The sequence below is a fragment of the Harpia harpyja genome, chromosome 16 (assembly GCF_026419915.1).
Source record: "Harpia harpyja isolate bHarHar1 chromosome 16, bHarHar1 primary haplotype, whole genome shotgun sequence".
NCBI lineage: Eukaryota > Metazoa > Chordata > Aves > Accipitriformes > Accipitridae > Harpia > Harpia harpyja.
Genome location: NC_068955.1, coordinates 24,299,061 through 24,320,592, shown reverse-complemented (window position 1 = coordinate 24,320,592; position 21,532 = coordinate 24,299,061). Strand labels below are relative to the sequence as shown.

The window sequence follows — 21,532 nt, the reverse complement described above, 5'->3', positions numbered from 1 at the left end:
AGGATCCCGTCTCTGACACAGGCCCATAACAGATTTGTAAGGAAGCATATAAGTAAAAGGAATATATGATGATATTTCACCGGAATTCTTCCCCAGCCATCAGTGCTGACTTATTTAAGGTTTTGTGTAGTCAGGAGCAATGTATCTGTACTTATGGGACCCTAGAAGAGTTTTCATCGGTGAGTTCTCCCTGTGGTGCTCAAAAGCAAGCACGGTGTTGGGTCACGACAATTGGCTAACATCATCAGTGTTTTTCTTCAGTGGGTGTATCTGAGTCACTGTTGTAATGGTACATAGTTTTTAGGCTAAAATTATTTAACCATCTGCCAAGCCATAAAAATGCAGCGACTCTGTTCACTTGCAGTTCCTCGCTGCTTACAGATGGCACGGTGTGGTACAAAACACGCTCTGTAAAATGACACATGCAGTGCATCAAACACAGTCTGACAATATTGTTTGGAAGTAGCCAGCCCAGCACCATCCTTTAAACCTCTTTTTGCCTTTTAGATGAACAAGGCTTTGAAGCAGAAGTCCGATATAGAACATTACCGCAACAAACTGCGCTTGAAAGCCAAGAGGAAGGGGTACTATGATTTCCCTCAGGTTGATAACAACAAGGGGCTGACAGAGAGAAAAAGGATGTATGAGAAAAACCAGAAAGAACTTGACCACATTTTGGATCCAGATGCAGATGTCTCGTCTCCGTTTGCTGAGCCTAAGAACAGGTGAGACTTCTTATATGCAGTTGTTCATCTGGGAGGACAGTTGGTGTCCAGGGGTTGTAGGGAATCAAAGGGGCCATGCTTAATGAGCCAACTGTTTGTTGTATGGTCAGCTGGTCCCTTCTACTTTATGGAGAAAATTCATATAACCCATAATTATTTATGAAGGTATGTCATCTGGTAAAGCTGCACTGTGGTTAAAAAGAAAGAAATGGAAAGAAAAAAAAATAAGGGAAGGGACAGGTGCAAGTTCTTGTGAGTCATTTTCCAAGTAAGGTAAATAAAAAAAAGCGCTAGTGATGTTTTTGGTAATACTGGGAGTGGACTTAAGCCAGGAAGTTAGCATCTGAACTTGTTCTTTTGCAAAGTTCAGTGGTGGTGTTATTTTGTCATTATTTTTATCTGAATATAAGTATTGCAGTAGGCATAAGATAACACAACCAGTACGTTGTCCATGTATTTCAGCAAGTCCTGCGGGGATAGTATCTGTAAGGCTGTGTGTGTACCTGTTACTGGTGATCTTCCTGTGCCTTTAACGGAGAAATTCATGATTCGCTCATCTGTGACGTGAAGCTGGCATATTGTATAACAGTACTAATGTTTGATTAACACTTCACTGTCTCTTGAGGATGGCACACCAGTAGCATTCATTTCCCCATTTTAGAAACGAGAGGGGAGTGTACATGCTGATTCTGCCTGAGCCTACTGTGGGTGGGTGGACCTGCTCTGCTGCTGGCGCTCTCTGAAATGCAAGTTGACACACTGAAAAGAGGAGATCACACCAGTCCTACCCCAGGAAAGGCACAGTATGCAGATTCTGCTTCCTTACGGGTGGTAGAGGTGTGAAAGATTATAAGAGTGTGTTTGCCATTGCGCCTCACCCCACAAGGGCTCTGGTTCTTACTGTAATCAGGGACCAGCAGCAGTTGATCCATGAGAGAAAAAGCGATACTGAAATACATTTCCTCTGGAAATGGCCCTCATGCCTGGAGGTGCAATCTTGCATCCCATCTCCTGGGAAGTTCAGACCAAAGTTTTCCTATAAGCGTAAATCATGACTGCAATCAAAGCATTGGTGGTGACACAGTCTTTGCACACAGTGCAACTTCAGCAATACCCTTGGGGTACAGAGATGAAAAAAGACTGTGATGGGAAATATAAAAGCAGTGTTGGCTCAGAATATGGGCAAAAGCTGTGATGCGATGCACTTTTATAGGTCTAGAGTTAAATGACTGAGGGATGCTGCCCTTGATGGGCCGTTTCCCAGGGTTGCACTGGTCAATGAAGAAAAAAGATGCTGACTTAACTGTATGTTATGTCCTCGCTGGAGGGTCTGGGGCATCATTTCCTCGTGCAGTTTTCCAGTGAGGGAGGAATAAATTGCTCCAAGTGCACTGAACAGGTAAGATACCAAACCCTCAGTACACAGGAGTCTGGCTCTGTCTGCACAGTCTGTCCAGAAGATATAGATGGGACAGCAGAAACATTGACATGACTGTGTGCTGTACGTACAGTGAAGGACTGAGGCATTACTTTGGATGTTTATTATGTGTCGTATGCCATGTAGGAAATGTATAAAACATTACACATGAAGCTTTAATGCTAGCCATCTGCTTTTTGTTAAATATACTGATGTTTGTTTGTTCATGTGCCAATGTGCTGAAAGGTCCCAGAATACATTTTTTTCTGCGTGTTTTCTGATGTGTTGTGTAAACCTGTCATAGTCTATTTGAGATGGTGATCACTGGCATGATATAAACTGCTTGAAGGCAGGTATACTGCTGCAGAGGAATGATTTCATTGTGTAGCTGAACCATAAAAGGCTGACTGCCAGATTTACTTGTTAAATATATAGTCTATATCCCTACATAGGAAGAGAGAAGAACCATTTCTGATGCACTTCCTGTTAAGCCACAAAGCGTTTAATGACCTTCACAGATGTTGCAGATGTTTGCAGACAAACCAATTCCAAAGACTATGCTAAAATTTCCAGTCTAAGACCTGGAAATGAACTTGATATGCTGCAACACACATGACAGCATTATTGTCTTCATTCTTCTAACTAAAAATAAGATGGCTAAAATGGCATACTGCTGGAGGAAAACCTTGAATAATACTACAAGCTAATGTGGGTTTTGGTTACTGATAAATGAATCAATACACTTGTATGTCCATAATGAAATAAAATTGCTTTTAAAGTAATCTAGGTTAGCATAAAATTGAAAAGATTTGATTTCTAACATTTTCTGCTTTGAATCATTGTTTATATCATTATAGTTACAGAAATTAAAAACTGAATTTTTTTTTAATAATATCACTTAGGAGTAAGTCAAAGGTTTCAAAGTTTCTAGGGAAAAGGTCTGTTCCACTCTCTTCTGTTTTGTATATATTCCACTAATTTAAATCACATTATTACAGCATTTTCAAAATATATCAGAAAAATAAAGATGCAGTTGATTACATTACTCAAGATCACCTTTACATTTTGGATTTGTTTTAAATTGTATTTAAAAGTGATTTACAAAACTAAATAATTTGATTTGTTCAAGAACAAACAGCTTTGTGCTCTTAGTACCTTTGAGTCTTCTGTACCATAAAATCCATGTTTTAAAATGTTCCAGTTGTGTTCCCAGAAGGCACTTGCTAACCCATTTGAATGCCAGTTGTTAGTGTTCATACCTCCTTTCTCATTAGTAAAACTTTCTTAAATGAGCTAATTGGCAATCTCAAGGCAATTTTTAAGACCCTACTGATGATACGCACTATTCTGGGATTTTCTTTAATAGTTTGTAATCAGGTCAAGAATTTGCATGTATTAGCTGTATATTTGAATCCCTTAGAAAATATATCACAACTGCATCAACTGAGTATTTATGGACCTATTGTAAAACATGCATGAAATTTTAGAGACCTTTAATGTAGGAACATAAAGACTGTCAGATCTGATTAGCCTTGGCATAACCTAGTTCCCCATGTAATACCGACAGTATAGTCTTGGAAGAAATAAGATAAGACACTTTAATTTATTCAATATTATTTTTATAGGGAAATTTATTGCAAAACCTCTGCTTGTCTTCTGCTTTGGCAGTGCATTTGGGACTTTCAAACATGCATGGAGATTTGTGATTAATAGTCACGCAGAAGTTTTTGAAAGTTGCCTTAAAATTAAGTACATGCCTGAGTACTTAGTTTAATCAGAAGTGTGAAATGATTATTTTTCTGTCCTACCTTTTATCCTGTCAGATCTTGTAAATGTCTGTCTTTCTGGATCTCTGCAACCAGTTTCTGCCGTCTAATCTGTCAAGGCAAAAAGTTCTGTTAACCAAATCTGTAGTATCTGAAGAACTATTTCTTAGCAGTGAATTCATTTGGACTGTGTTGTCTTTTCATTTCGTTGATGGTTCTTGAGATGTTAAACCATAAAGTCTTTATAATTGCTGAATGGAACAGGTTACTTCATGTGGTTTCCTCTTATGTCACTTACAGAAATGGTCCTAGGCTTTTCACTATCTCGAATATTGTAGTAGATCTCTTTGTAATCGGTTCAGGCCACACGCTCACTTAGCTTTAATACAAGCATTTTTTGGCCTTCAGTCAGATCTTAGCACAAGATTGCATTTTTTCTCAAGTTACCTGGCAAACATAGGAGAATGTCGGAAAAGTCACCCAAGTCGTCTCCCTTCAATAGCCCCCTTCCAAATTTCTGCTTTCAGCTCTTCTCTGATTCCCACAAGTTTCAGTCATGGCTGAAAGGCTGTTGTGCTCTGACTGATGTTTATTGCCTTTGAAACCCTCCCTTGCTGTAGCCTCAAAATCATCCCAACACTGTTTTGAACCCCCTACCACAGCAGCAATCTTTTGCCAAGATTTGATCGAAGGGCAAAAAATGCTTGCCATTTTTGAACTTTTCTAAGTAAAAATGTACTTGGATGAACGTGATATACTAAGGATGTTTTTACTTTCGCATGAACAACCGAGCAAAAAAATGTTGTGGACACGCAACTTTACTACAACATCACTACTTGGGTAGTACTAGCTACCCAAGACAACCTTGGGAAAACAAGGAGTGAGTGTATGTTTTCAGTCAGTCTGTGAGGGTTAGTTGAGAACTGCTGGCTTCAAGTGCCAGAGGAAGGGACAGTATATCCCGGCAGGTATGGATAGTTGTCCATCTGACCGAAGCGCAGACGCTGAAGAAGCAGGTCACTTCAAAATCTGTGTCGTTACACCTTTGCTATATCTCTTACTATTGGCTGCTGAGCACAGCGACCAGGGCTGGTCCAGTGGGCCCCAGCTCATGTTGGGGATCCATCTGATAGCACGACGCAAGTATTCAGGTGTAAATCTTACCTTGCAAATGGGGACTGAAAGTGTGAATTCAGACATAATCGTGCAACTTCTCCTACTTCATGATGAACATTGTCAGGTCCCCTGTGCAAAATGAGCAACGCGCAGACACGTTAGATGACCTGATCTACTTCCAATATTTTGAATGGAATAATTGCACAAAGCAGAAAAATAGCATGACTAGGCAAAGATAACTTGATATCAGGCTCTAACAGCACTGTAATTACTGTATTAATAAATGAAACTGGCATGCCATTATTTGATCTGTTATTGATCTACAATGGGAGGAGCGCTTCTCTGGGATATGCAAGAAAATGACCAATGGCCAGATACACTATGAGAACAACATCTCCTAAACTTTTCTGGTTTAGATGTAGCCTTCTTAAAAGACGTGGCTTAATGAAGCATGAAGTTCCTGTATCACAATTTGGCAACCACTCCTGAAGAGTTTATGTACAGATATATTCTGTATCTTTCAGAGGAATGCTATATTTGTTTTTGTATAACCAGTAACAAGGGAAGAAACGGTTGCGTTGGAAAGGTTACAGGGTATTTTGGATATCGAGTTATATGCTCTTTCCATTACATTTGCCTCCCCTTGCTTCTGAGCACACACTGGTGAAAGCTCAACGCCTAGGGATGCCTTTGCCTGGGGCTATGCTGGAAGCGGTTTAATTCCAGGGAGTGCAGATCTCTGATAAAGTTGTGGCCAGTTACCAAACTGGCTATCGAAAACCAGCATCTTGCAAGCACTTCCCTCCCACTCCTGTCTCTCTTCCTGTTCACTTTGCTGGGTGTTTGTTTCATTATTCCACTTCTCGTTGCGCAGGATCAGCAACCAAAATCTCTGCTCCCCATCTGAGTGTGTGGGAGGTCCTATTATTTTTTGATAATAGCACCTATTTAGTTTTTATGAATTTGAATCATATCAGCTGAGGTTAAAAGGGTTCTGATACCTTCTTGGGACGTATTTCATCTGATAAGCTCCCACATATGATGTCCATGTCTTTTACATAGCTTTATTTTCTTTAATAGTTAACAAAATTAATGATCTCTTAATAATGTTACTGATTTCTAGCACTTCCATATACATAGAAAGAATATCCTATAATAAAGTGGCATTTTGATGAACCTCATCATTTTAGAATAAAGGTAAGTATTGAAAACTGCTGCCTGTCATTTTTCTTGTTTTCTTTTTGTTTTACTGTTTTCTTGTTTTGTGTTTTCTAGGCAACCGATGAAGAACTCGGTATACAGAAGCAGGCAGTCTTTGAACAGTCCTAGCCCAGGAGAAACTGAGATGGATCTTCTAGTGACTCGAGAAAGACCTAGACGTGGAATCCGTAACAGTGGATATGACGTAAGTTTATCAGATATATGCAGTGAAATTTGCTCAGTAAAGTCTCAACTTACTCCTAAAACCAGGAAACTATTGATAAGCTACAAGCTGGAGTGCCACTGAGTATTTAATGTTACAGTACTTCATGTGCAGTCAGCATCCTGAAAAAAGCTCAGGATACTCAGAGCACAGACTCTTTCACGTAGTTTACAGCTGTACATCATTTTACAGTCTGAAATGCAAAGAAAACACTTGCCCCAAAACTCATTATTTGCCAAAGTGTTGAGTTTTGAATTTAGATAGTTCTTCTAAGTATGTGGCCACTTTCTTGATACTGAGCTTTTTTTCTTTGCAATTGAAATCCTCTGTTTGTTCCGTACCCCTGATGCTGCTCTCTTGATGTAGAAGAATGAACAACCAACTTCTGGGAATTTCACTTGAGTCCAGATGTCAGTGTTTTGTGGAAATCCCCTAGAAAGAGATATTGTCCTCTTACTACATCAGAACTGGGAGAGTTTTGCATAGGTAAATGTCAAAACCAGCCAAAGGAGATGCTGGTTTATGGTCCGAGGAACTCACGGAGCCAACACAAGGCAGACGAGTTGTCTTGTGCAGTCTGAACATACACTGGGCGCAAGTTGACACTGCGTGCACCCAGAATGAGGATAACAATAGCCCCCACACTGGAGTAACGTAGAATTTTTCTATCCTTCGCCACATGTACAAAATGCTGTAGCTCAGCTATCCCTGAAGATCAGTCCCGAGAGAAGGCCTAAACCATTCTGGAAAATAAGAAAGTGCATTTGGTGGTTGTTCATCCTCTAAACTCTGTAGATGACAAGCGTTTTGTGTGGGGCTTAATTGTCAACTCAGCTGCCAGGGATGCACTTTTAGCAAGGCGAAAGAATGTACCAAGGTCAGGGGATGTGTTCAGGGAAGTTTAAATCTTTTACAGAATTCTTAGGGGCATGCTGTCGGTGTCAGATTTCTTAAATGATTTCCTGCATTTGGACACTTCCCGTCAGATCGCTTGAGTCATGTTGTGCTGTGTAAGTGGGACGACTGGCTCGCTGCTTTCTGAGGCGTTAGAACACATCGCTGTAGCCTGGAAAAAGAAAGGTATAACCTGTTGAAACAGGTTTTACGTTTTGCAAAAAAGATTCCACACCCCATCCCCCTACCTCACCCCCCAATGCTTCCTTTATTTTTGGAGCTTTCTTAGATAAAAACATTGTCAAGCCAGCCTACCCTCATTATCCTGAAAATCATATGTTTCAAGACAGCAAGGGATTTTTTTTAATATGCTAATAAAAGCTAGTTTTTCATAGGTGATATTTTCCTGAAATGAATGTTGAAAACATTCTGGGGCCAGGCATGGCCTCCTGCTATTAGTTGAAAATTAATATGCCATAAGTAGTTAGAAGATTTTAATAATATATTTTAAAATATTGTGTATGCTATATATAAAATGTATTTTTAAAAAATTTGTTAAAAACCTTGAAAATAGATTAATGAGCTTCTGAGATGTCCTAAAAGTAATTAGAAACTCCGAGATCTGTGCACATCGTACACAAGTTTCCTTTCGCCTTTCTTTCAAGGTTGCAGTTGGGCGAGCTGTCCATGGCACAGTCTTTTTTACTGATAAGTTACATAAAATTCCTTTTGCCTGATGCGCTGCAGATTCACTGCAGTGCACCTCTTCTAACTCTGAATGTATTTCCCTTCTGAAAGCGGAAGAATGCCAGGGGAAAATGGGACAGGATGCTGAAATTTAGTTCCCAAGCCTCAGCTTGCAGCGTGGGCTGGTTTCCCTCACTCCTGTTTGAGGTTCCCGAGAGCTATGCCGAGCGTCTGACAGGCTTGGTCTCCCAGGATACCCGTCGGCAGGCACTTATATCTATATTTATGTGTGGAATTCATATGGATCTCACCAGTGGTGCAACTAAACACTTCTGTAAATCTGACCTCAGAAAATGGGTGAAAAAGGGCTCTGAAAAAGGGCTGGTTTGTATGCTGAATCTTGTGTCCTTTCTTTTTTATCTAATAACATCTGGTACCACTTTTTGACATCCACTTTGTCGTTCTAAATGTTCCAGCCTTCTTGGACTCCTGCTAACCTCTTCCTCCCAGTATTTTATTTAGCAGCAAGTCCCGCCAAAGAATAGTGAAATTTGTGTTTTATAAGCAGTTCCAAATAATTACATTAATGAATCAAATAGCTCATGTTATCTTCAAGTCATGAGATTTTTTTTTTCAGATTAACAAATTGCCCCCTTTTTTTTTTTTAAGCTGTTACCAGTATGCCCAGGTTATGTGTTGAGGTTTATCTTCCCAACAATGATAAATGTTTTCTTTTTCTTTTTTTTTTTCTTAACAAAAGAGGCTAAGATCCCCTAGATTCTTTAAGAAAACTGTTTAAGAACTATTAGACTCATATGCACAACCAAATCATGAGAGTTTATGATCTGCATGACTTTCCTTTGTCCTTTAATAGGAGAGGGAAGTAAGAGCTCAGAAATCTGTTATTCCACACTACTGACTTTTTTATTTATGTGGGTTTGGTTCCCCTTACATAACAAAGTTCTAATATCTCAATTATAGTTTTCTAAAAAATTTCATTCCCTATAATGATTTTTTGGTGATATTTCTCCGAACCATGGTTCTGTTTCTCAGAGCTAAAAACTGGTCAGGATATGAGGTCAATAGTTACATAGAATACGTAGCTTTTTGTATTATTTTGGAGTGTACATTCTACTGTTTGACGTTCTGAGTATATTATTTGCCTTTACAGCATCTTTTATAAATGGATTATTATTGAATAGTACCTATCTTTCAATTTAAAATAATCCCAATAGGGTTTACTATCATCACCTTCACCTAGGAAGTAGATTAAGGAGACTTTATGAACATGTTTGTTATTTCCAACATGTTCACAGACAATTGTGAGTAGAGCAAATGCTATAATGAAAGAGTCTAGAACCTCTAGACTGTTAATGGGCTTTATACTAGGGCAGAAAATATTTAGGCTGGTTTTGGTGTAAAAGGAGGAAAATGACCTTATTGTACATATCTAAGATTGATATACAAAAGAATTTACTGGTATAATTTTACTGATATAGTTAAATTAATGCAACTCCTCAAAAAGCTTATGGATTAATGTTCACATGAAAAATTTTACTAGTATAGTTGCAGCAGCAGAGTTATGCCAGAGGTGTATAAAGTCTGTCTTTCAGTACAGGATTTTCTTTTCCTTCTTAATATAATTCCAGTTCCTTGTATTATACAGTAACCACGTATAAGCAGTATCTGCATTTTTAGAATGGTAACGCTAATGTATAATGGCATATATTTACCATACTTATGTGTTTCAGTTGATAGGAAAGCAAATGACATACATCAGAAAGTGATAGGATGAATTGAAATAAATTTTAAAACTTGAGGAAACGTAATGGTCACCAGTTTCCTCCAAAATCTTCATGTCAACTTTTATATTGATAAATCAAAGCTGACTGAATGTTAACTGCTAATATGCACCCTTTATTCATACGATATATTTTAGACATTCTATAGAGGTCTAATGGCTTCACCAAGGTGGTGTAGTAGAGAACCTGATTTATTTCAGCATTGGGTACTGATAGGTCTCTTGTGGGATTCCGTTCACTGACATTTTTACAAGCATGAGAAAATAGAAGAACTATGGTTATTAATCATCCAGTTGGGGCAGTATGATTTCAGAGGCTCTTTGGTTGCACTTTTACAAACTACCATTGCATTTTATGGTCAGGCTTCTAAAATTTACCTGATTTTTATAGTCAAGCTTCTAAAATTTACCTGATTCTTATTTATTGTAACAACACAAATAACAATGGAATCAAAATGCAGGAAGAAAATTACGGGAAACTATTCAGTTGAAGATTTCCTACAAAGTTTTTCAGTTTAAGATAACTTTGTGCCGTTACATTGTTCCTCCCCCAATCTGATGTGTGTACCACTTAAGAAGCCTGAAGTTGGGTTTGTGGTTTTGAATTTGAATAATATACCGTATAACTATAACCATATAAATTACAGTTAAATTCTAATACGCAAATGATTAATTATTGTCTTAATTTTCCTTTTTTATTGCTGTGTTTTCATGAAGTACAAAATATAGCTATACTTAAAACAGCTAAGAGAGAAAACAAATTAAGATCGTTTATTTAAATTTATTGTCAGTTTTCAGGCTAACCATGTAACTCTTCTCTGAACGGCTGATAACAGAAGAAGAAAGGCAATTTGATTTTTTCCTCTGCAAATGAAGAAATATGTACTATGATTGTCCTATAGTACATATGACCATACATAGCTTGCAAAAGATTGGGGGCACAGTTGCTTGTCTAGTCAGGTATAGAAAAGCACTATTACATGGGGAAAAAAAGTATGCCACACTAGGAGCTACAGAGCACTCCAATCATCAGGATAGTGCTGGAATTGTTAATAAGAACATCCTGTTGTATTCTTTTATTTGTGGCTATTTTAAATGCTAACACAGTTCTAACCACGTGCTATATATAGAAGGAGGTACATATCCTATTCTTCATTCCAGTTATCCTAGCATCTTAAATGCATTTTACTGATATTTAAAGAATTATAAGGAATTGGTTGCTTTTTCAGGTTGCCTGTTTAAAATGTATTTTTTAAAACTATAGGCAGTAAATCTAATCTTACAGAATATAGGTGAAGTTAGCTATTTCACTGTCAAGTTCTTACAATATGATGAATTTTTCTGTCTTGGAGTTACAGGCAAAAAAATCAGGGGGGTGATTTCTGTTTGTACTCTACGTGTGCAGAAGGAATTACCCTAGGAGTAACCCTTCAAGTTAAGCTGCACGAGTACTATCTCCTCGTTAGAGTACGTGTTTCATTGACTGTTCCCACATTAGTTTTGGGTAAATTTCTGTGTAACTACTGTTAGGTGACTAGGTTAGACAACCAAGCTATGTCAGGATATTTTCTGCAAGGGACAGGACCTAGTTTGTGTCATCGTTGTTAGAGGTCCTCACTGGGTTAGAAAGCTCAGGAAAACCCCTAAACTTTAATTCTTCTGAAATCTTAATATGTGAGAACGGACAAAAGAATTTCAGTCTCTGTAGCTGTAACAAGCAGTCCCTTGTAAGAGGTCCTTCATAGTGATGGTACTATTTAGGGAGCCATATTCCTCCTGGCACAGTCGTATTCCCATTGATACTAACAACTAAGAAAAGAATTTGAACATTAATTCTAATTGTTTTTAAGTGAATCATTGACAATTTAATCGGCTACAGAGTGTCCCTGCTAGTTTTCTTAGCAAACAATGTAGGATATAACAGGCTATTATAGTCGCCTGCATCATATGACTCCTTTCCAGTATTTGTCATGTGTCTATATTGTCACAGTTCCCGACTTTGTATATGTTACATCTGTGTTTGAGAACATTTTGTGTGAAGCAGCACAAATACTGTCTTGTAAAGCTTTTTACGTATACGTGCTTTTATTCCATCCAACAGACTGAGCCTGAAATTATAGAAGAAACAAATGTTGACCGCGTCAACGAGCCTCGGAGTTACGCCAGGTCCCGTCAGGCCAAAGGCCACTCGGAGACCTCAACCTTAAGTTCTCAGCCCTCTATTGATGAGGTTCGACAGCAGATGCATATGCTCTTGGAAGAGGCTTTCAGCCTGGCCTCTGCGGGCCACGGAGGACAGAGCAGGCAGGAGGCATACAGCTCAGCACCGCACTTGCCCTACTCGGAGGTTGTGACCAGTGCTCCTGGTACCATGACCCGACCTAGAGGGGGGGTACAGTGGGTACCCACATACAGACCAGAAATGTATCAGTACAGTTTACCAAGACCAGTAAGTGAAACTTCTCTTTAGTATACTGTAAGATCATAAAGATATTTCTACTCCGAGACACACTTTTTAAAGAGGTAGCCCTGTTTACATGCTTAAAACCAGATGTAAACCCATGCTTACAGTAAGTAAGTATGGGTAGTGGGGTGTATGTATGTAAGCTTACCCATGCCCGTCTTTTGCAGGAAGACTCAGTACCTATATTAGTTAGCAGCAAGGTTGTCTTGTCTAAATTATGCTTGAAAGAATAGGCTGCACTAAGCTCCAGGCTGTTCACCAGATCAAGAACTTGTTTGCATGTCTTCTCCTATTCACTAAACACATATTAGGAAACAATCTGGTTTTGTAGAACAGCTATGTAGGCAGCTGGGTATGAAACACTCAACACTTCCGCATGAGGTCCATCACTGAAGAGAAGAGCATCATTGCAAGAGAGTGAACCAAGTGTAATAACCAGAGTGACCTGAAATGTGGGCTGTTATTGACAATCTTGCAGTTACAGCTGTTGACTTGGGACTCTAGAGGTGGTTTAATTCCATGGGTTTCTTGGTTGACCTTGTGTAAGTCACTCTTTATCCTTCATTTTCTAGCCTCAAATTGTGGCTAAAATGTCCTTACCTCGCAGAAGTAATAAATGAATTTAGAACTTAAATCCATGGGTGGAAATTGTTAATGGAATTTTGTAGGTATCTAGACAGCAGTTGCAGTAGCACTGTGCACACCCTCAGTGTGTGTGAAACTACCCACAAATTCCCTCATTACGGTATTGTGAAACTCAACAATATATTTTCTTTTTATATGTCAGGTACAAATCTAAACCAGAGATGATTGCTTTCAGATGAGAAATAGCCCATCTATCAATAGCAGTGTGAAAAGTTGTTCATTTTAAGGCTTTTTTTGGTTGGAAATGAATATATTTTTGAAAGAATGCATTTCAAATTAGGTCCCTTACTCTGGCTAGAATAAGAGGATAATGCAGAAAAATGTCTTCAGTTCAAAATAACTATTACTATGACTTCCTCCCATGACAATAAAAAAATACATTAAGGGATGCTGCTTCTGAACTATTCTGAACATATTTGAAAGCCAATGGCACTGCCTGCAAAGGTTCAGGCTGGTGCTATTTAAATCATGCTAAAGGTTATTTCTGGCACTTTGAAATTGGTCCAATGAACTTCATACAGCATATAATCATATTTTATGGTTAGAATTCGATTACAAGCTTAAGAGACAGCTAATGGGTAGTCAAATTACTTTGACACTTCAGAGAGTCTTTCTAAAATGAAATTAAAAATACTATATGGCGACAGGTTTTAAAAAAATGTAATAGCCATACTTTTTTGGTGAATGCTTCACTGTTTTGTTCTAAGACTTAATACTCTTGTAAATCTGCATGTTTCAGATCTTTAAGCATTTGCTTATCTTTCTGGCGTTTTGAAGATAGTGTTAAAAAATTTCCTAAAGATAGTTGATCGCCACAGATTAGGATCAGCACAGTCTGCTGGACTTTGGATAAGGGCTGTTAATTCATAGTTTTCTGCGTATCAGTTTCACGAATTCGAGCTGTACTTTAACCACACCATTTACTGGTTTGTTCTCAAATGGGGACAGAGGATTGGAATTGAAAATACCCAGCCGAGACGTGTGTGGGAAGTGACCTGTGGGTAGGAAAAACATGGAAGAATTACTGCTCTCAGCACCTTAGCAGCTGTCTGCCTGCCCGGGATACCTCCACTCAGCAGCTCCGGGGGAGATGCTGCGACGGGGAGTGCTCGGGAGTGGGTTGGCTGACACGTGGAGAAGGTATCCAGGCTCACTGAGCCGAGGGGTGAGTGAGCAGCCTCCGGCAGCTTTGGGGGTGAGAGGTACCTGAGCACTGGGGTGTTTGTTATTCGGGGGAGGATGTTACCTCTGCAAACCAAGAATTCTTTATTTTTGCCCTTTCTTAAAATTCAGTTCTTAGTGGCAATTGCCACTAACAATGCTATTATAATTTGAAATCTGGGTTCAAGAGCATTTTGCCTGCTTAGCTGGAACAAATGCAGACACTGGCTTTACCATTGGGTCTTTAGATACAAGGCAAGTATAAAGGTCTTCAGTCCATCACTCTCTTCTGACATCTGGCTCTTCGCAGTCCAGTGACACCAGACTAAACTTTTTACAAGATCCCACAAACTTTCCAGTAACTTGAGTGCACCTTTAGGTTTCATGAAACCTAATGCAAAGGTATTTCATAGGTGATAAAAGCGATACACAAGATTTCTAGCACAGACATGCTCTACTTTTATAAAGCGCAAATGGTAAACGGATTGAGGCAAAACAGCAAAAATCTGCATGCAAATCTCCATCTCAGTGTTTGCCTCTGTTCCTAAGTATTTGTACCGTACATTTTCACGGGACCAGAACCACTCTTCAGGCCTACATTTCTTCCGGTCTCCTCCAAGTTATGGATCTTTGATTTTTTGCAGTCAACTTCTTGACTAGTCCCACCATCAAACAGTACTGTATCTCTCCAGAGTGTGCATGCATCATCTTCTTCCTTTTCCTTTTTCTTTTTCTTTTCCCTTTTGAGGCCTTCTGTGGCTTTTTACATGCTAACATAATACCTACATTACCTGTAGCTCTTGTGAGGGAATTCCTGTTTGCCAAACTGCCCATGGGTGACCTGTGATAACAGGATTCCTTCTTATGGGGCTCGTGCCTTCTCCTGTCAGAGAAAAGCTTGTAAAATGCAAACTCTTAGTGTTGTTCTGGAGCCTCGAAAAAAGGGATGAGCAACACTTGGCTGGGTCCTTGTCATCCAGCTGGTATACTACAACTGGAGGACGGAGTTATAGCATTGAGTGTATAACACAAGCCCGACTGCCAGCGTTGTGCCTTGGCAGATCACGTTACCGCTTTGGAAATTCTCACGGCTGAGTCAAGTGGAGAGCTATGGCCAGGGCAAAAAAAACCCCCCTCTTCACTACAAAGCTGGACCAGTTCCCATCTCTCCTCTTTAGTGCTCTGGAAGGAGGAGTGAGAGTAACAGAGCTCTGGGTCCCAAGGTGAGACCTAGCACTGTACAACAGGCACTGGTGGACAAACTTGCAGGCTGAGTGACTGGTAATGTATCCAAGTCCTCAGAGCTTCACTTCATTTAACAGAGGTAAAGTGAGAGTATTTTACCAAAGTCCAGCCACTTTCAATAACAGTTACCAAACTAAGTATAAAACAGGACAGCTAGCAAAGCAAAACCAAATCCAACAGAAATCAATAATTTTGCATTATTCCTGGATTGCAATTTAATAATCAAATTAGTTAAATCATTCAATGAGTAAACAAGACATTTCCCTTTTAATTCCTATGGTGAGATGTAAGGAGAAGGATATTTCTGTAATTAGAAGGTAATATTGAATAATTTCACCTACGACATATCTGTAAGTTGGAGGTGGTAAAAATATTTTAATACTGCAACCAAGGAAATGTAGCCTTAAAGCTAACTGCTTTAGACTTTAGTTATTGTGTGCTGATTTAACTTTTCTTTCCTGCATCCTGACAGGCAGTACCTTAGACTTTTGTGGGTTGTAGAAGACACTAGTGCAGGTGTCTGCTGGTGGCTGGACTTTATCTTCCAGAGGGTTGTGTTGTATGTCTCCTGCGCCCGAAGGCTGAAATTGCTCTGCTAAACTGCACTTACTACTTTTTACAATTCTTCACTCATTTGCTTTTTAAATTATCAGTGTTTTTAGCCACAACAGACTCCTTCACGGGTATTTCTTCCTGAGAGGGTGGTGTGGGGTCTGCAGTCTGGTATCTGTGCAGTCTGATCTGAATCTCAAATTTGATTACTTCTGTCCGTGATTGTTATAGCCTTTGTATTATACAAGTTCTCATTTTTCAACAAAATAGAGTTTGGAATCCATGCAGAATGTTTTTCTTTTTAAGTTGTTTTGGTTTGGGGGTTTTTTTTTTTGGTGAACATCAAAAGTGATGCAACACTTTTTTTAAAGGATAAACTAATTTTGAAGAATAAAATTAGGCAAATCTGTGAAATCAGCTGTTGGTTTTTTTTTTCTGATTGGATTTACAATAATGTACAAATTTCACTGAAGTGACTTTATTTCTACGATCATCCCAGTTAGCCTAGAACCTAAAGGCTCATCTAAATCTATAACAGACAGGCCTCTCTAGTAAAATTTTGGTTTAATTTAGCCTCTGAACATTTTTTTCCATTTATGTGTTGCATGTGGGAAAACACTAATGCCCCAACCCATTGGAGAAATTCTAGAAATTTTATTGGAGTTCCCTCTCGTAACTATTTTGGTGTCTGTGAAAGCTCAGCACAAAGAGGACTGACTGCTGTCCCCATGACGGATTGTTCCTCAGCATGGTGTAGCAGATCTTCTAACAGGATTTTTCACCTTAACAGGAAACCCTCTGCCCAGCCATTCGCAAAATATTGCCACTCACTCAAAATTGTTCCTCTCCTATGTAAGCAGCAAAAGAAGTGCTTCAATTTTCTGTTCTACTTTTTTTCCCCAAAATTTTCAGTGCAAGTTGCAGCACATTTGTGAACTGTTCTTTGTGATCCCTTAAAATGCCTCCTTTGATGTCCATATTCTAAAGCATATCCACTAACACACAAGAGAAAACCCAAATCTACCTCTGTGCCTCTGTCTACCATGTTATACTCAAAGAGTATCTGGAGTCACCGGCCACTCTGAAACATTAGCTAATGTGCTGTTCCTTTAAAAATGGGGGGAAGAATTTCATACTTGGTACAAATGTATGCTGAGAGCAAGATGTGGGATGAAAGGCTTGTGGAGCCAGAAGGAAGTGTTCGGTACAGCCTGTGAGAGCACTGCCAGCTTTTCAGATGCAGAAGAGGCATTGCAGATCATTTCAAGTCCAGCACTATTCGGAAAAATCTAATTGAGGTTTTCTTTGATGCAAATAGCATTTGTTTTTTCTATACAGTTCTTTTTCATTAAAAATCAGTATTTCCAACCCCTGGCGAGGAAATGTACCATTGCCTTTTTAGATTTTTTTTTTTTCCCCCCAGCTAAATATAGAAATACTTTAAATACCATTGTAGCATGGTGAAAGTAAATATTAGGAGACTTTGTAGGTGGCATGAAAGGAAAAATGATTTTCACAGACATGCCTTTGAGGGACTCTACCCTGCTTTAAAAGGGGTGGCAGTGAGAGGCAGGAGAAAGATGCTTGGTCTGTATTGCTTTTCCCTTAGAGACACTGACATCAAAAGTCAGTATTTGGCAAGTTACCCTTCCTCTGTGTTAACCCAGTTTTGCAGCTATTTGAGAAAGAAGGTATCGGAACACTGTCTAAATGTGTAATTTTTAAAGATGATTACTGAAAGATAGTGGGTTTTGGTATTTAGTGTGGGATTTATATTGCCAAATTCAAACTTAAATGTAGGTGTTAAGTCTGAGCTAATCATGTAAATCCTGTAAGCTCTTTCTACAGGCAGGAGAGAGAGTGTGACTCATCCCACGGTAATGTGTTTTTAGCTTTCTCTGCTGTTTGTGGAGGGAGCTTCTCCAGCTAAACCAGATACCTCTTGTTTAGAGGGCCAAAGTCCCACCATTGGACTGGGGACTCTAGTTTTTGTCAAAATGCCTATGTCTTGATGCTGGACAGCCTCCCCATAATCTGTTATTTGCTATTGCTCTGATCTTATCTTTAATCCTGTGCATTGCTCTGAAGCATGGTCAATAAAAGCATAATTTAAAAAAAAAAAAAAAAACAAACAACAAAAAAACCCAAACGCACAATTTGTTTAAGAAAAGTGTCAATGAAGTGCTAGAGAGATATCATCCCTCTGTCTTTAAGTACATTTAGCAAAATTATGACCTCTAATCTATAGCAGTACAAGGAATTTAGAAGAGCAGTTTTGTCCTACATGTCATTTCTTGGGTGCCATGGTTTCATGTACGTGATTACTCATCCTTCACATGTATTAGTGATGAAATCCAGAATTACTATGGGCAAGATGCTTAATTTTGTGACTTAGTGGGTTGGTCCTGTGTTCCTCTGAATTAGTCTGCTTTTTCAGAACTGTTTGAGACCTTCATTATTGCTCTAGAAAGTTACAGAGCTTGGGGTTTTTGTGAAGAATTTTCTTTTCATCTCTTCAAGGCTGAAAGGAAGAGGTTGAAATATGCATTGCTCACAGGCAGCTTCACTTCACAAGATGCTGCTCTGAGGATGCTTTCTGAATCTTTAAAAGACTGTTTCTGGAGGAAGTGAAAATACTGAGATCTTTTTCCTGTGGGTCCAAAGCAGCTGTTGAGTCTCACATAATCATAATGGATCTGCTTTGCCAGCAAGGTTATGAATGTCACAGAGACAGTGTTTAATATGTTTTATTTTAATTAGACTTCTTCTTGGCTCTGAACTCATTTGTTCATGTTTTCTTCCACATCCTAAAATCACCCAAGCACTGTAAATTCTCAAATAAAATGCAGTTACTATTGATGCCACAAAGTTAACTTCCTGTTGGCCAGCACGTGAAGCAGGTATTTAATTTCTGACTTTCTTCTGTTTTTTTAATTTGACTGAGATCTATTGGTGTTTCAGAAAATATTTATTTTTCCCCTTTTGCAGGCTTACAGATTTTCTCAGCTTCCTGAGATGGTAATGGGTTCTCCTCCTCCTCCTGTCCCTCCCAGAACAGGTCCTGTGGCTGTTGCCTCTCTCCGGAGGTATTTATCTGTTGTTTTATTTTAGGTATGATCTCTAAAAAACCACTGTTGTAATAAGAACTGGGGCAAACCCTGAAGGGGCACTTACAAGGCACTTATGAAGACACATTCATGAAATTAGAAACATGTTGGTTTTATTTCATTTTAACACAAAGAGGAAAGGAATAACAATGAATTTTCTCTTCTATTAGCTAATCAGTTTCAATAAAATTAGGAAATCCAGGCTCCGATTTCTTTTAAAACATGCTTTGCCTCAACTCGCATAATGGCGTATTGTATTGCAGATGTGTGGTAGATAATTTGCACTGTCATTCTCCCTGCTTTTCTCTATTGTGAGGACTTGCAACAGGATATGGGTGAATTGTAAGATGTTTCTCAGTACACCGGGTCCAGGGATTTCTGCCTAGCTTTCAGATATCTCATACCTGCATTTCTGAAGCCAAATATGTGCTCAAGCCTGATTGCCTTAGCTCAGTGCATACATTTTGCCTCTTCCTCACAGTAAGGCACTCTACAAAATGCATTTCGAGGAATTTTTACACCCTGTGGTGGATGAACTCATTTAGCCTTCAGTGCTGTGCTGTTAGGTACTGCCCGGTGCCAACTGCAATTCAAGGCACCGCAGGCCTGCTGAGAATTGCTGTGGAGCGCTAAGGCCAAAGGAAACTTTTCTGAGTGGCTGCTAATGATATCGTAACTGCGTCCAAAGATTCAGGATATGGACGCTGTCTGTTGACGTATTCTTGTTCATCCATTATGTTTTAGCTCTAAAGCAACCATTTCAAAAGATGTTAGTACTTCCCAAGTGCAGTTAATGTTACTTACCACAGTAGTCCCCTACTATATGCCATATCATATATACTGTAGTAATATGGTATTGTCTGCAGTCTTGTGTCAATGAATTATGGTAAAGCTCTGGTTTTTGTGTTGCACGTCACAGGCATTTGTTTGAAGCAGCAAGCAAAGGCTCTGTGTAATGGTAATAACATGCTTTGGCAAAGCAGCGACCAGGCTAAAGAAGTTGTTCTTGGACTTCTCCAGACTTACTGTTGTCCAAACTTCTGTCATGCCAGAGCAAAATCAGATAGCTCGTTCCTAGCTGGCTTGTCATACTGTAGCTGATAGGCATGTATGTGGCTATGAACCTCATCTGTCAGTCAGAATGACAAAAGTTTCTATTTTTTGCTTTCTTAATGCACAGGTCTACATCAGATATTGGCAGCAAAGTGAGAATACCTGAGTCCAGTGGGGCAGATCAGGCCCAGCATCATGATCAGGCATCTTTTGCACCTGGTTCAAGAGCTCCGATGTCTGTTGGTCCACTTGATCAATCAGCTTTTCACTCAGGTGAAAAAATAGTGCAGACCCAACTTGCAGCTTTGAGAGCCTTACAATTTATTTTGCGTAGAAATGAATGTGTGGGATATAGCAAATACAGATGATTATTTGGAGAAAGACTGTATTAGGTGTTTTTTTTCTGGTGCAACTGAAGGAGACCTACAAAGCATTGCTCCTTTGTAAATACAGCATCAGCTGCGTTGTAAAATACTACTCATCCTGCAGAAGCACCAGGAAATGGTCATTTCTGAAGGTGAGATCCAGCAATGTACCAGATGGTCTTTGTTCAAGTATGGCATTCTGCTGGCTCACTGATAAGGACTCCGAATTATTAAAGCCCCATAAAACAGTTCGTCTGTACCACAAAATCCAGCGGAATTTTTAGGGCTGGTACAGAGGGTGTTGGCTGGCAAAAGCAGAAGTTGCAGCGTTGGGACTGATGCGTGACTCGCGTGTTGTGTTGCACCATGTACAGAAACAACCGAAGTGGGAGAGATGGGTAACAGGGTTCTGAGGGACATGGAGAAATGAGGTGGATCCTTCCATAATTTTATCAGTCAAGAATATCAGGCCAAGTGCTTGAGAACAGAGTAAGTACACAATGGAGCTGTAAGTAGTAGTGCAGAAGGAGGCTTAATGGCATTCAGCTCTGCTTGGTTTGTAAGGAAAGGGAGGAAAAACAAGTGGACATGAAGAATAGCGTGTGCGAGACTGAAGTTTTCCACCCTGGCTGTGGGATGAGTATTATGACTCCCTATTTCCTCTTGAGAAACTTAACCCCTAGACTTGTCACACCAGTGGGCTGCTGAGGGGGCTAAGTTGAACATATGTGCCCCCTTCCCTTCAGAACACAAGGCAGCAGTGCTTTTGCATAGTCAAAAGTAATCCGTTAGCTCATCTCCCCTCCTATTTTGGAGAGGGTAGTTCCTGCTCAAGTGCAGAACTTGTTTTAGGTCTCAGTGTCCCAGTTTTAAAGGTCTAGTGAGTTCCTGGACCTTTGATAGGAATTTTGTTTATGAATGAATTGATTTAATTATGAGATTAAGCTGATACACTGTTTTGATGGATAACATGTAGCTGGGAAAATATTTGAAATAGCTTCTCATTGGCAAAGTATGTTTTCTTGAAGAGCTACAGAAAAAAGCTTAAAAGATTAAAAAAATTTTTCATTGTCAGTTCAAAGTTTTGAAATTAGTAGGTTTATTAGACATT

At 39.3% G+C, this 21,532-nt stretch overlaps 1 protein-coding gene across 4 annotated transcripts in view; it reads left to right on the top strand.

The window, feature by feature from the left end:
• Positions 1–21,532, top strand: part of KIAA1549L (KIAA1549 like) — a 139,399-nt gene that overhangs the window by 106,964 nt on the left and 10,903 nt on the right. For all 4 annotated transcript variants that reach the window (XM_052811419.1, XM_052811417.1, XM_052811418.1 and 1 more), the window contains exons 15-19: positions 508–725; positions 6,300–6,429; positions 11,931–12,278; positions 18,885–18,982; positions 20,184–20,329. In XM_052811419.1, coding sequence (XP_052667379.1) covers positions 508–725; positions 6,300–6,429; positions 11,931–12,278; positions 18,885–18,982; positions 20,184–20,329 — 940 coding nt within the window. The remainder of the gene's footprint in view (positions 1–507; positions 726–6,299; positions 6,430–11,930; positions 12,279–18,884; positions 18,983–20,183; positions 20,330–21,532) is intronic.